The following is a 16,939-nucleotide window of genomic DNA, read 5'->3' on the forward strand; positions in this document are numbered from 1 at the left end:
GAGAGCAAAAGTCTCACACCAGTATGAACAAAGCGACCATATAAGCCAAGCTCGGCCAGATGTGAGAGAACATCAGCGATGACGTGTGCAGCAGCAGGATGGTGGCAGACATCACAAGCAAATGGCTGCAAGCTAATATACCAACAACTGAGCCAGGTATTTGTATCCTTCTATCTGTACAGCCACTGGGGTGGAACGTGGTCAGTGACCACAGTAAATCCGCCGACCCCTTAAGTAGTAGCAGAGGGTCTCCACTGCCCACTTAATAGCCAAACATTCTTTCTCAATGGTGGAGTAATTATGCTCCCTGGGGAGCAATTTTCTACTCAGAAAGTGATGGGGTGTTGATCTCCACTGAAACACTGAGAGCACCACCTCCAAATCGAAAGCACTCACATTTCTCAGTAGAAAAAGTTCTTTAGAAAAGTCCATATTCCGCAGAAATGTTAAGCGGCCAACGTCAGAGAAGGCCCTCACACATTCATCAGTTCATAAAATGGCAAATTTTTTTCTTTCCTTCATCAGGGCAGTGAGAGGAGCACCTCTATGTGCAGATTTAATCATTTGTAATTACCAGCGAGACCAAGGAAAGCTTGAACCTGCTTCTGCGTTTTTGGATACGGATATGCAAGCACCGCACCTTGTCCAACTGAGCCTTAATCAAACCATTTCCCATAGACTACCCCAAATAATGCATTTCCAACATATGCAGTTTACACTTATTAGGGTTAGCTCTCAGTCTAGCTAGCCTCAAGCTGTCAAGCACAGCTTGCAGGTGGTAGAGATGCAAACCCCAAACATTACTAAAAATAACCACACCATAAAGATATGCTCCAGCATACGCAGAATGGGGTTGCAGAATCGAATCCATCATCCTCTGAAAAGTCAGCAGCGCACCATGGAGACCAAAACAAAGCTTGGTGAATTCAAACAACCCGCCCGGAGTGGTGAATACAGTCTTCTCACAACTGGACTCCTCTGGCGGCACCTGCCCGTATCCCTTCGTGAGAGCCAGGGTAGAAATATGCAAGGCTTGTCCAAGCTTCTCCAACAAGTTACCAATACGCACATCAGATAGGCATCAAACTTGGAGATCTTATTCAAGCGTCTAAAATCTATACTGGACTGAACGGACCCGTCTGGTTTTGGGACCAGAAAAATTGGGCTTCGCCACTCACTTTTACTTTTGCGAATCACACCTAGCTTGAGCATCTGCTTCACCTCCTTGTGTATCAACTTCCTCATTGTTTCCAGAAGACGATGCGGGTGCATCTGTATTTTAACGCTGGGTTCCGTTATGATCTTGTGTTCTGTAATTTCTGTCTGGCAGGGCACAGCCATAAAGAAATCAGAGTTCCTTCCAATCAGCGACAGCAAGTCAGCCTTTTGGGTGTCCATCAAATCATTATCAATAGCAGCCTCTGTCTGAAAGACTACTGCTGATGTGGCCAACACTTCCTGGGTTTCATGCCATTCTCTTCAAAAGATTCGCATGCAAGATTTGTACGAGCTTTCGTTGTCCGGGAATCCAGACCTTGTAATTAACAGGAGACATACGTTTTTCCACTACTGCTGGACCCAGCCACTTTGCCTAAAATTTATGTGGTTCAGACGGGATCAAAAACAGTATCCAATTACCCTTTTTGAATTTGCAAAGTCTGCTTTTCTTGTTATAATTACATTTTTGCACCTTCTGTTTGCTCTGTTAACCCTCTACCATGACAGAGGACATTTTAAAAAATCTGTTCTTGGAGTGAAGCAACCTGATCGACAAAGCTCACCCTGTGAGTTGCATTGCGAACCCCTGTCCATTCCTTCTGAAAAAAATATCCAACACCCCTTGTGGTTGGCGGCCAAATAACAGTTCAAATGGACTCAGGTTGGTGGGTGCCTGGTGGGGCTCCTGAACCACAAACAGCAGGAATGGCAACACGGTGTCCCAGGAGTTCGGGTTGTCATCGGCCACCCTCCGAATCATCCGTTTTAAAGTCTTGTTAGATGGTTCAGTCAGGCCATTTGTCTGTGGGTGATAAACAGTGGTGCTCAATTGTTTAATTGCAAGGTTCTCGCACAGCTTTTTCATGATGCGAGAAGTGAAGGACATACCTTGGTCTGTCAAAATCTTGTGAGAAATGACAATATGCATGAATATATTTGATATTTGAAGACTGATTTTCACCCTATTTCTAACTTGCCCTTTATCTCCAAAATTTTTGAAAAAATAGTAGCTATCCAACTTCACGCCCATTTATCTCACAATAATCTATATGAAAAGTTCCAGTCTGGTTTTCACCCTCTTCATAGTACAGAAACGGCACTTGTTAAAATTACCAATGACCTCCTTATGGCTGCTGACTCTGGTCTAATCACTATTCTCATTCTCCTTGATCTGAGTGCGGCCTTTGATACTATTTGTCATACCACTCTCCTTAATAGATTATCTTTGATAGGCATTACCCACACTCCACTTGATTGGTTTAGATCCTACCTCTCAGGCCGCACTCAGTTCATACAGCTTAAAACCTTCACATCCCAACCCACCGCTGTTACTTCTGGTGTGCCCCAGGGCTCTGTCCTGGGGCCTCTTCTTTTTATTATTTACCTTTTTCCCCTTGGCAATATTTTTCGTAAATATAACATTAATTTTCACTGTTATGCTGATGACACCCAGCTCTACCTTGCTAGTAAACCCACCTCCTCTTTTCCACCACCCTCGCTTATTGACTGCATGGCTGAAATTAAATCCTGGTTTTCTTTGAATTTTCTTAAATTAAACAGTGACAAAACTGAGGTTCTCCTCATTGGTTCAAAATCATCATTATCCAAAACCAATAATCTTTCTCTTATTATTGATAACTCTGTTGTTTCCCCATCATCTCAGGTCAAGAGTCTGGGTGTCATCCTCGACAGTACTGTATCTTTCCAATCTCACATTAATAACATCACCCGGTCTGCTTACTTCCACCTACGTAATATTAATCGCATTCGCCCCTCCCTCACTCCTCATACCACTGCCATTCTTGTTCATAGTCTTGTCACTTCTCGGCTGGACTACTGCAATTCACTCCTCTTTGGTCTCCCTAATAAATCTCTTCATAAGCTTTAGTTAGTCCAGAATTCTGCAGCACGCATCATTACTCGAACCCCATCTATTCACCATATTACTCCAGTCTTGCAGCAGCTTCATTGGCTCCCAATCAAGTTTCGAACTGATTTTAAGATTCTGCTATTAACATTTAAGGCCATTCATAACCTCGCCCTTCCATATCTGTCTGACCTTCTTCATGTTGCCATTCCATCCCGTAACCTTAGATCCTCTTCCTCCACCCATCTGACCGTCCCTCCCGCCTGTCTAACCACCATGGGGAGCAGAGCTTTCAGCCGCTCTGCTCCCAAGCTCTGGAATTCATTACCTGCGGAGCTCCGAAACATCAAATCATATTAATTTTTCAAATGCAAACTTAAAACGCATCTGTTTAAAACTTTTAGATTTTCTGATGTTTTAAGTTGTTTATAATTGTGTCTTTTATTTATTTATTTATTGTTTGTTAGGTGTCCTTGAGTTCTCTGAAAGGCACCTTGTATAAATAAAATATTATTATTATTATTATTATTATTATTATTAAGCCTTAGCAACAGCTTGGGCATTGGCCTTCCGTAGAATGGTCTCCTCGGGGTGCCACGTTGCATAATCAACCAACACAAGCATGTACTGATAACCATTCTTACTCTTGGGAAGTAGGCCAAAAATATCAAAACAAACCCTCTCAAAAAGAAAATCCAAAATTTGCATCGGTGAGAGGGGAACTCTAGGGCATCTATGAGCAGAAACAACTTGACACTTGGGGCAGGCTCTACGAAACTGCTCCATATCTGGGCTCATATTCAACTAATAAAAACATTTTGAAATGTGATCCCTTGTCCTTTCTGTGACAGGATGCCTCCACAAGACTTGGGTGTGAGCAATTTTTAAATCCATTTCTCTATGCCCGCTTGGGACTACCAGCTGTTCAATTACATCTTCCCCTATACAATCAGAAATCACCCAATATAATAAACCATCCTTAATGAAAAATTATGGGGGTTTGAAAATCGGGTCCTCCCACTCCATATAGTAAGCATCGTTTGCGACATGTGCATGTTTAAATGCAAAGTCTAAGCTGTTGTCAGCCCATTGCAGGCGTGCAAACTCTGTCAGAATGTCAGTTCCTGCTTCCTCAGGGCCCGACATAGCACCCTGCTCTTCTCCAACCATTGCTTTTCTAGGGCCTGTAGTTGCTGTCTGGTTGCTGTCTGGAGGTTGAAGGTGATAGCGCCTGATGCAAAGAGCACTGCAATTGTCCCTGGCTCTCAGGTGTGGGGTTGTCCCCTACCTCACTGGACAAATCAGGTTCACTTTCTAAGTTGGCTTCTTGACTGACCTTGTCGGCAGTAAGCCCCTCCATCTCTGCTACAGAAAGAGGTGCTCTACAGGAGGCTAGGATGCGTGGGAAGAGGACATTCCTCTTCCCTATTAAAAGAAGCCAGGGTGAAGTATCTGATATGGCAGTCCAAACTTTAAAGTTCTTTCCTTTAAATTTTAGGGAGAGTAAAATAGTCTCATATTCTTTAACGTCTCCATAAACACAGCAAATGTTCACCAGGTCCGTCTTTGTGTAGGGAATTGGCTGGAGCAAGCCACAGTGGACTACACAGAGGTCACCAGTAGAGTCCAACAGGGCTGGGATTTTGCGTCTGGCCAGCTAAACTTCATGGGCTGTGCAAGTGGGAGGAGACACTCCTGAGCCCAATGCCCCAGTTCATCATAGCAAAAGCAACTGAGTTTGATCTCAGCTGCAGAGTGCCTATAATAGCGCCTCCTACCTGTGGTATCAGTTTTTGTCCCCCCCAGCACTGGAGTCAATGACTCAAGGAGTGTGGGTCTGAGGAGGAGAAACTAAGGCAGGGAGTGACAACAGATATTGTTCCGAGGAAAGACGAGGATGAGGTGGAAGCTGTGACCCATATCTTTGGTGATTGGCCATTGGGAGGGGACGCGATGGTTGGGTTGAAGTCACTGCCAAGTTAATATAGCCCCTCTGTTTCCAGGTGGTTTGGGCTCCCTCCATTCTGCGGGTCAAGTCTAGCAATGTGTGGATATCGTTCTGGAGCATCTCATTACAAAGGTCTTTGTCAATAGTGAGATTTTCCACCACCTCAAATAAATTTTTTGTCCTCCTCCCATCTGGTGGACAGTACTGCAGTAACCGTGCTCACTCAACAAGACTGCTTAACAGCTTCTACCCCCAGGCTGTCAGTCTCCTTAATGCCTCTACTATTTCTTGCTGAATTGTAAACTTCTTCCTTTTAATTCTTTACTCTGGTAATATTCTAATATTTCGAACTAGTTTGTGTAATAATGTTGTTCAATAACCTGATAACTAAAGAAAAAAATTAATATTTAAATAATATAATGTTTTATTGTATGGCAACCTGTTTTGCACTGTCTTGTCTTCAGTTTATACCATTATGTGTGATTGCATTTTATGCAGTGGGCCTGAAGATATACAATTTCATCTCACAATGTACTTGTACATGGCTACAATGACAATCAAGAGTACCTGATATGACTGGATTTATTCTTCATGTCTTGAGCTGATTAACAGCTAAGTATAACAATAATATCAAAAGAGGCATATCAGACATCTACTGTAGCCGTTTGCATAAATAGAAATTTTGAACTTTTTTACTCTTTCATTTATTGTGGATTTGCAGGCCAAAAATATATACATACATGTTTTGGATACCAAACATGAAGCACAAAACTAGCCTAGAGGTAATAATTCAACATAAAAGTCCAAAGACAGATAACCAAATGCAAACAATTTGAAGACCAAGCACCCTTTATTAAATGTAAAGAACTAATTAGCTGTTCATTTGCTAAGAGCACTATGGGAGATGGGATTTGTATATCACACCTTTCAATTTTGTTATGTTCATGCATCTTCTATTGTTGATTTACTGGTTGATAGCTGTGATGTAAAAAAAAATCAAAATCAAAGAAGCACATTAAGCTAGTATGACATCAACGCAAATACAATGTGCCTGTCAAGTGTGGTTTCTGGCTGAACTATTTAATATTTTTCATTATATCAGAGTTCAGTAATTAATGTCAGAACTCTACAAATTCTGGTTTACAGAGTAATCTCCAAATTCAAACATTTCAAGCTGCCACTAAAAATTTCTCATAAAATTTCCCACTGGGAAATCTGTCCATATTTCCGATACTATGTAAATGCAGAATTGTGCACCTTGGTTCCCAAAATTACGAATGACATCCCTTTTGGGCTGCCTACATTTACAACTATTGTGTTTAACATGAAATACACATTAAACATGTAAACAAAGACAATATATGCACTACACAAAACATTATTACCTATGTGTCATGCCAATGTATATGTTGCTTGCTGACATGATAAATATCAAAGCCTGAGTCAATAATGTGCACTGTTAATAACTGTGTAAAAGTATGATGTATGTTTTTGTGGTGCATTTATAATCCTTTGGCATGAGAAAAGTGACACTGCATGCCATAACATAGCTGAATAATTGCATTATTTCAGGACAGCATAGTTATCTCACAGCATACTGGCTTTTTTAATAAGCTAATTCTTTGGACCACATGCCTAGAATTATACAAATTCTTGAGCGTGTAAGTTTGCATAAAAAATGCAAATTAGAATGATCCAGCAACATTTTGAAACTTCTACAGGGTCTGGATATTTTTCAATACACTGTATGCATTTTTATGTAAAAATGGGTGAAAATGAACTCCACGCTACACATTACAAAGACTGCTGAGAACCTCTTTAGCTGCTGAAGCTTCACTAGTTGTACACACAAAAATGGAGCTCACATAAAATATACACAGGAGTAGGAGGGGCAGAGAAGAAAGTGTAACCAAGAAGGCTAGATGAATTGTGAAAAATCGCTCATCATTCCATCATAAGATGATGGGCAAATTATGAGAGGTCAGTTGTTGATTCAGTATATGGTTCTTAGCTGGCACATTTTTATCTTTCATAACTGTTTTTGAATTGTTTAGACTGAACACAGAAGGCAAGTCAGTGTCTATGATCAAGTGAAGTGAAATATATGACAGTTTTTGTCTTAATTCAACAATTTTTCTAAAAGTTAGGTGAATAAGGATTGAAAAACCATGCTGAGATGAATAGCTGAGTCTTATCCAAACTTTAATTGTTTTCTAATTAGACCAAGCAGACCTTTGATCTTCATGTCTCTGACAACATTTTCAGAAACAAAATGAAATTCATTTACCTGTTCTACTTAAGTTAATCGCTGGCAACTTACTAGAAGAAATACAATAAATATTCTTTTTTGAACAGAAATGACTCTTGATGTTTGATTTTTAAATTCCCAGATGAATTATACTGTATATGAGAGTGCTGCTTGTAATATACTTACATGTATTAACACTGGCACTTACTGCACCAAAGAATGGCTGAAGTCATCTGTAGTGCTGTATTGTAAAGGTGGTCAATGGAACCAGATTCATGCCAACCTAGACCAGATAAGCACTTAATAAATGGATGAAAAGCTGTGCTTAATATAATGATAAAACAACTGGGTATAAGGATTAAAATGAAGAATAAAAGGGATGTGTTTTTGACAGAACACAAGGCTAAAGATTTTAAACACTAGCCTGCAAAGTTCTTCAAATATTATCTCCATTAAATGTAATTAAAATTTCTGTTGAATTATTAAAACCATTTGAGTCAAGTTCTAATAACTTTCAGTGTTAACATTAAATTATGATGAGAAACAGGCCATTCAGAAAGAAAATGGCTCATCAATCTCTGTTCACCTACCTCTTGCAAATTAACATCAAGTCAAGTTTTGAAGTCTCCAAAGTAAAACAGTTTATCACACTACTTGCTAAATTTATTCCAGGTATTTATAATTCTCTGTGTTTAAAATGTTTGTACAAACTTTATCCTTAAACAGCTTCCATTTTGCACCCCCATGTTATTGTAAAGATAAGTAAAGATCTAGGAAATAAGAGCAAACACTCTCAATGTAAACAAAATTATATTTGATTTGTGGGCACTCATGAGCTTCAGTAGTTATGAGTACTTGAGTCAAGTCAAGTCAAGTTGGGGAGCATGCACTGGTACACTGCATTGCCGCACCCACCACATGACGAAACAACTCAGGATCCCGGTTAGCAACCCCCCAGGCAGACACGCGGTCCAGTCCCACTCTCTATCTGCCGCAGCCAGGTGTTACATGGGCGATCCCTTGGCCTGGTCCAGCCACTCAGGTCCCCAACAATGAGGATCCTACGAGCTGGATCACCCTTGGGGAAACACGCCACATGGCCGTAGTGCCGTAACTGACACTCCCTCACAATACAGGTAATGTGCCTCATTCGGGACTCCAAGAGCAACCGCTCACTCGACACAAAGTCAAACCAACGGTACCCAAGGATTTTCCGGAGAGACACAGTACCAAAGGCGTCCAGTCTTCGTCTCAGGTCACTGGATAGCGTTCATGTCTCGCAACCATATAGCAAGACAGGAAGCACCTGGATTCTAAAGACTTGGACCTTCGTCTTTTTGCATAGGTATCATGAGCGCCACACACCCCTTTCCAGCTACCTCATGACCCCCCATGGTCTCTCAATCCATCTATTGACTTCATAGGAAGAGTCACCAGAGACATGAATGTCACTGCCAAGGCAAGTAAACCTCTGGACAAGGTCAACACTCTCTCCACAAACAGACACACTGCTGATTGCTGTGCCCAAGAGGTCATTAAAGGCCTGGATCTTGGTTTTTAACCAGAACACTCGCAAGCTCAGACACTCAAACTCCTCGCTCAGTCTCTCGAGCGCCCCAATCAGAGCTTCCATTGACTCCGCGAAGATCACAGTGCCTCTACAAAATTATAACTAGGCATGGAATTTTACAATGAATAATAAGGTGCTTTGAACTGTGAATCCAACCTGGCGATTTTGGTAATCAAAAGGGTAATATCCATTTTGCAAATAAGCTTACAGAACCTGTAAAATCCCATTTAAGGGTTTTAGCAAAATCAGGTGCAAAACAGTAATTGCTATGTTACAGTGCATACTCGTTAAGAAATCTATACCTGACCAACCTTTGTGCCAACAATTATGCACATTTTTGGGATGATTGGGAAAAACGGAGAAAACCCCAAAAAGATACGAGAAGGACATTCAAACTCCAGACAGGGATTGGCTGAATGTAAATCTAAGCCTGTTTGTGTACAGTAAATCATTAAAACAAATTATAGTTTCAGCTTTAAAGAAGGGATTGACTTGATAATTTTTGGCTTCCTTATGCTGAAATGGAGGAGTAATGCTAGAGAACTGCAATCACCAATTGGAAGGTTCTAATCCCGTAAATGCTAGAAGTGACTCTATTCTGTTAGGCCCTTAACCTGTAATTGCTTCGTCCTGGGTATGACCTTAAACTGCATCCAGCCCTGTAAGCAGGTCCTCCGAGTTACAGGATGAACTTGGGGCCTGGTGGCAGGATTGGCTAGAGTTGCCATATTAGAAAATTAGAAATACAGGACACTCTTAAAATCTCTCTCTGTACTACTATATATATAAATTTACACATACCCCCTACACACCCTGACCAATATATTATACTGTATAAAAGTAGAGAACATAAAGCAAGGATTTTATGAGGAAAACAAAAGTAAAATCATTTGAAAATTATTTAATACATGCTAAAACATTCTGTAAAAGTGAAAACATTCGAAAACTATTTATTTAATACAAACAACATATTATTATTTGTGTGAGAAGGGCCAAAAACATTCTCAAGGACAAAACTCACCCTGGAAATTCTTTGTTTGAGCTCCTCCCATCAGGCAGACGCTTTAGGTCAATCCATGCACGCACAAACAGACTAAAAAATAGCTTTTTCCCATCTGCCATAAACTTTCTGAACTCTGAATCTCCTCAGTCTGAGACCATTTTTAATTGAACATGTGCAATAAACTATATTGGTAATGTGCAATATACTAATGTAACACAATATACTGTAGAATATGTAATGTACTATTCATTAACAGGTTCAATAACAATTTATGCTGCTGTACTTTGAGCAATAATAATAATTTGCTCTGGTTACTTGATCACTTAACACTGTATATGACATATTTGGAATTATTTGACTTTTCTTTAAATGCACCTCGGGGCTGTCACAAAAAGTAATTTCGTTGTGTTACACAATAAAGTGCTTGAACTTGAACTATTTAATACAGGCAGTTAGAAAAAAAGTGGGCCGTGGTATGTAGTAACAACACACTTTGTTGACACTGTATGTTGCAATGCTGATACAGAACTGCACAGCAGCGGTGTCGCTGTCCTCAGCAACCATAGCAACTGAACAAGTTGCAAACAGGCAGTAAACACTATGTAAGAGCCAATTTTAGAAACTTAAAGTTTTGAGTTAAACTCATATTAATGTTTGCTTTATTTGAATAGAATATAATTTCTTCTATAGTCATAGACAATGGTAAAGTCTTTTTCCCCCCTATAAGTTAGGAAGAGATAGAATCTTCTTGCTATAATTAAGAAACGGTGTGATATTAGGTTTAGTTGTGTTTAGAGCAGGTCCCAGTTAACAGGGACTTGAAAGACCCATTTTCAAGTTAGAAATGGGATAAGCATACAGTTTTCTGAACGCTTTGAAATGGTATTATAAGTGACTAGTAACGATTTAAGATGTAACAAGATTAAGCTTAGAACTAAATTTTTTCTTATAATTTTTCCTTTTTTTGCTATTTTTAATTTTCTTTTTTGTGTGAACTGTTTTACTTTCAAACTTAACTAAACTTTTAAAAACGAAGATATTTTGTCTGTGGAATCATTTCTGCGCATCAGGCATTTGTTGAATCCCATTTTTTAAGTTGGAGCTGCTGAATTTTGGAAACTTTGGGAAAACGCAGCTACACACTAGTTTCCTCGTTACATTTGGGTTATATTCATCAAGAGAATCTGAGAAATGAAAGTAGAATAATTTATAAAGTTACATCTAATTATAATAAGAAGGTAGTAAAAATATATTTTATTACGAAATTTGAAAATGAACCAAACACAGGACATTTAGGTGTCCCTGAAAGATCAGTACGGGGGAGGTGACAAAATTATCAAATAAGGGACGTGTCTCGTATATAAAGGACGTCTGGCAACCCTAGGATTGACACTCCAGCCAACCATAAAAAAACTCACATTGTTCCAGTGTGGTGCTGAGGTTTTTCCGCCGCATTCGGGTCCAGGGGGTTCATCCTGTTGTGGATGTGAAAACTTAAGTTGTAAAGAAAATCGTAAGCTTTTTTGTTATAGGTATAATGCAAAGTTGACAAGTTGGTAGCAATCAGGACGGTATCTGCTGGTCTGCATCCACCGTTAAGGTGTTCTAACGAAACATTCTACCCATCGAAATGATCTACTTACTGATACTACGCATGCGCAGACCAAAATTACGCAACTTTTCTCGACGCTTACCAACTGCTTGTCGATCTGTCCTACCTAGTGTTGAAGTTTGAGGTAAGTGTTACTGTATTTCAGTATTACGTATGCTTTTCTTAGCCTTACTACATTAATGCATTTATTACAGTTAACTGCATAGGTATTTTTAACTGATGACATGGTATAACGTTATAAGTTTAATGCTACGACTTACAATAAACGGATGGGTGTAACATATACGGTGTATATACCATTCATGCCAAGTAATCTGTTGCTTTTGTTTACATAGTGTGTGATAAATAAACTGTTAATTTAATGTGCTAATTACAACTTGTTTATTTTGCTTTTTTAAGCTATGGAAAAAAAGTGGGAAGAAATTTATAACTCACAAAAGGAGGGCTAATGGATATGTTAACCAGTGAGTCTGCCATGAGAACTGCAAGGATGGACATAGCCTGTACTCTCCTTGAATACAGAGGTAATACAATGATATGATTCACATACAGTAATATATTTTATCATACAGTTCATAAGGATTCTCCTGCAAAAGTTCTGTTAATGTGAAAGGAGCATCCCAATGTTGTAAGGTCCAATACTTGTTTGTAATGATATCTGATTAACATCTTTGATATTGCATTTTGGAAAACCTAACATGATGCAACACACTTTCAAATTTTAAGTTAGGTTTGCTTGAAGAATTATTTTGTCAGAAGCCGCAAATATTCGCATACTAGCAATAAAATAATTGAAAGTAAATTAAATATTGAGTGAAAATTATTTTCTTAATTTGAATAACAGCAGTATGTTACACCTAACACTACTATTGCTTTTTCAAAATACTGAAAATTAATCAAATGACTGATGTTAAAGCTTGTATACTAATGAGAACAACTGTAATTATAGGCAATGCAGAAGGTTATTGCTTGGTTTGTTCCAAGGTGGAAGATGATCCCAACAAAAGCACAATTGAAATGGTAACAATATTTCAACATGTACCATCCACAATAATATAATATCCTACTATGCTCATTTTCACTCTTCATAATTTTGTTCTTGGAGTCTAGTAATATAACTTAACAAGTAAAATATTAACTGCTTCTACACCTGATTGGCCGCATCGGAAGAAATAGTTAATTGAATCAATCACTATTATTACTGTTCCCATGTTCAGACTAATCGTTATGTTTTATTTTTGAGGTGCAGTGTGATATGTGCAGTCGCTGGGCACATTTTGAATGTTCAAAATACAATGAAAAAATTGAAATAGCATATGTTTGTAAAAAATGTATAGATAAATAAGTATTGTTCTTTGGTCTTTGTTGTTGGAGTGTTTTATTGTTCACAAATGTATGTAAATTAAAGCCTTTCTATTCTTCCTATGAAGTGCTATTGTTTTATTTGAAATGCCCTCAAATAAGGTGCTTTATGGACCTTAAAAGTTTCACTTAATATGTTCAATAGAAAATATTACACATACTTTATAATGTTGTATGTAATACAGTTGTTGTTTATTTTGTTATACTATACTGTATATAATGTGTCAGCTTTACAGTATATTTCAGTCTTTGGAAATGTGTTACTGATGTCCCCATATGCATTATGAAGGTAGGATGTTTAGTTAGTGTTATTTACCCCATCGAGATGATCTACCCATGTGTATAATAAAGGTAGGATGTTTAGTTAGTGTTATTTACCCCATCGAGATGATCTACCCATATGCATTATAAAGGTAGGATGTTTCGATAAGGTAGCACCAATCGATAGATACATCTGTCGAAATAAACTACGGTAGGATACTTCGACAAAGTAGGACAATTTACAAGTGCTGCTCATAACACAGGTGTGCCCTTCCGCATGTTTGGACAGTGTCCGCGCGCCTGAGTAAATAAGCCAGGAGCCCGGGCGAGGCGTCACAGTCGACAGCGTGTAAATGCCACAGATGCAGAAATGGTGCTGCTTCTCTCTGCCGTGTCGCTCCTCTCGGCCCTTCACCTCGGTAAGAAAAAGACACGAAACAACAGGCACATAGTGACTACGCGAAGATAACAACTTGTGAGTTTTCGGGCCCCGGCGGGTCACACGAGTTATATGCGCAGAGCACATAAGACGCGACGCAGTTTACGTTCACCGGCGAGCGAACGTCGTTCTTGTGAACGCAGCAACTGAACGTTTTCCTTTCTGTACTTTTCTTCGTTTAAAAATGTGACAGTAATGAGCGTCACGGGGTTTTATTTTTAGAAAACAACCACCCCGTCACATTCGAATAAGATTTCTTCTTTTAGTTTCGGAAGCTGCATACAGTATTCTAATTCAGGAGCTCTTGTCCAAGAAGTATATCGGGGGAAGCAAGTCCGCCGTCCTTCACGAGAAGACGCTTGTAACGCACACGGGCTCCTGCATTAAGCCCGGAGATGTTGCAGCGTGAGCACGGTGTAAAGGAGTGGCTCCAACTGAGGTGAGGACTGTGGTTAGAGGAAGGTCTTTGGGGGCACTTCTGACATTATCTGGCATTCACGATCTATGGGCCTCCACTGAATCATCGCTTAAACGAGCCGAGCTGCATGCCGGATCGAAATGGACTTTATACAGCAATGTAGCAATACTTGTAATACAATTACCGTAAATAATTTAGAGGCGCGTTTCTTTTTAAAATCCCAACAGTCGTTTAAAACCGTGGGTGAGAATAGAGCATGCAAAGGACTGTTTCCACGTTCATGGACCTTAACCGCCTGTTTTCTGATACTGCCAGGATAGCCATCCAGCAGTCCAAGGCTCTGAACTGAATTAATTGGGCCTGAGAATATGAGGTTAGGTAAATAGAATGTGAAGGCTGGTACTTTGGCACGTTTCATCAGCAGATTACTTAATATCATTGCTGGTGCCCCTCGCATTTTAAAACAGATTTCTTCTGAGCTGGATCCAAGTAAAAGAGCCAGTTAGATTTCCACTGCAGTATTCTTAAAAAACGTAAGCCACATATATGCTTAAAAACAGCCCGCATGGGCATCACTGTTGGTACTCCAATATTATTATTTTGCATAACTAGATTTAATATCAGCAGAATAGTCGGAGCATGCAAAGTGGTCACACTTAGTGGCAACAAGAGAACCTGTCTTTTAAAACATTGCCCCAGTATTCACAGAATAAAAGCAGTAAAGTGTGTGTGTGGCTGAGAGGTAACTTGACAGACCTAGGTAAACCCAGATATTAAGAGAGTTCTTTCCTCCCAGTGCCTCCTGATTGTTGTACACAATTGTTTAATGTTTATTCCCTTTTCACTAAAAGAAAACAAAAAAAGACATTTTCAATGTGTGCGTTTGTTTGTGTACAGTATATATAAAATGTGTGTGACCTAACATTACAGTATAAAACATTTGTCTTAAATATTTATTCACGATAGAACTGTCCACTGTAAATATTTATGTGTGAGCCGTTGGCACTACAGTATGTCTGTGAGGCTAAACAGCTTTAAGAAAAGATAATACAATTATAATACAATAGCAGCTTGTAAGAACATAAACTAATTTCATTTCTCTTATGTAGCACTATACAACTTTTCATTATTAAGCAGGCTGTATTACTGGCTTCTAGATTTATCTTCTTACTGGAAATGACCATACTTTTTCCAATTTCTATTGCCTTGTCAAGCAAATCCGTATTCTTATGTGTATGTTAATTAGTAATTTGTAAAGTTTATAATTGTAGTTTACCTGTGAGCTTTTTACAGCACTGTGAGTCTTCATTTAGTAGACAGTGCTATAAAACAAACTGACATAAACTGAGTTGTCCTTTACTACTATTTAATGGTTCTTTACAGAGCACTACTGATTAAATATTCATTTGGGGCATCATCTTAAGATTTAAATAAGCCTAAACTGTAACAAAATGTATATTTTATAGACATTTTTTCTTGCACATAAGACATTACTAAGTTGTTCTAGATGCACTGATAAGTCGAGCAAAATGATGCCTTTAATTTCAGTTATACAATTAAAGGTATCATTTTGCTTGATTTCTCATTGCATCCATAATGGCTAACATGGTACAACACCCTACAACTAAGTTATTATAGCAGATTTTAATTGCAATTTACATTATAATGATTAATATAATTGAACAAACAAAAGTCTTATTTTACTCAATTTTTCCCATGTGAACATGTCAACTGTTTCATTGTACAGTGTTCCTCTTTTTGAGTTTGACAGCACATGAGTACTGGATTTAGATTTACGACTTCATTCACATATTCCCATTACTCAAGTCAATAAACATGTTTAAGGTATGCTTTATTCTACTCAAATGCTACAGTTTTAAATGCTGTAAATTAAGATAGATTGTATTTGCACTAGGGCGGCACGGTGGCGCAGTGGGTAATGCTGCTGCCTCGCAGTTGGGAGACCTGGGGACCTGGGTTCGCTTGCTGGGTCCTCCCTGCGTGGAGTTTGCATGTTCTCCCCGTGTCTGCGTGGGTTTCCCCCAGGCGCTCCGGTTTCCTCCCACGGTCCAAAGACATGCAGGTCAGGTGGATTGGCGATTCTAAATTGGCCCTAGTGTGTGCTTGGTGGGTGGGTGTGTTTGTGTGTGTCCTGCGGTGGGTTGGCACCCTGCCCGGGATTGTTTCCTGCCTTGTGCCCTGTGTTGGCTGGGATTGGCTGTAGCAGACCCCCCGTGACCCTGTGTTCAGATTCAGCGGGTTGGAAAATGGATGGATGTATTTGCACTATAACCTGTCAGATTCAGGATGTTTTTTATCCCAAGCCATTCGCATCATGAGCAGTTTCCCTGCTCTACCTCTGGCAAATGTACTTTTTTAGTATTACTTTTTTAATGCATTGCTGTCTTGTATTGCACTGTGCCTTGCTGTAGTATTGTCTGCTCTCAGTTTTTCATACTACAGTACTCGATAAATAAACAGTGGCACTGAGGCTAGGGATCTGTGCCAGCAATTGGAAGGTTGCTGGTTCAAATCCCATAAATGCCAGAAGTGATTTTACTCCATTGGGCCTTTGAGCAAGGCCATTAACCAGTAATTGCTTTGTCTTGGGTATGATGTTAATCTGCATTAGCCCTGCAAGTAGATCCTCCAACTTGCAGGAAGAACTTGGGGATTGGCACTCCAGCCACTCTTCCAATGTGGTGCTGAGGTGTCACCCGCTGCACTCGGGTCCTAATCCAGGTGGTTCATCGTGTGGTGGGTGTGGGTACACACTATCAGCGCATGCTTCCAATCTTGTTAAATGACTATTGTTGACTGGCTAAGAATTCCAATGTACTAGTTACACAAGGCCATTAGAATATCCTGAATCTTGAACAGCCAACCTGAACAAGCAATTCACAATATTATTTGACTCTACATAGATCCAATATGATCTCTGAAAGACTGACTCCACAAAAGCTCAATGATTTCAGGTTAAGCGTTCAAGTGAA

The 16,939-nt window shown here is 39.4% G+C and overlaps 1 protein-coding gene across 1 annotated transcript in view; it reads left to right on the forward strand.

The window, feature by feature from the left end:
* Positions 1-13,352: 13,352 nt before the first annotated feature.
* Positions 13,353-16,939, forward strand: part of mgst2 (microsomal glutathione S-transferase 2) — a 31,938-nt gene continuing 28,351 nt past the window's right edge. Inside the window, exon 1 of the mRNA XM_028801706.2 lies at positions 13,353-13,508. Coding sequence (XP_028657539.1) covers positions 13,460-13,508 — 49 coding nt within the window. The 5' untranslated portion in view covers positions 13,353-13,459. The remainder of the gene's footprint in view (positions 13,509-16,939) is intronic.

Source organism: Erpetoichthys calabaricus, chromosome 5 (assembly GCF_900747795.2).
Source record: "Erpetoichthys calabaricus chromosome 5, fErpCal1.3, whole genome shotgun sequence".
Classification (NCBI taxonomy): Eukaryota; Metazoa; Chordata; class Cladistia; order Polypteriformes; family Polypteridae; genus Erpetoichthys; species Erpetoichthys calabaricus.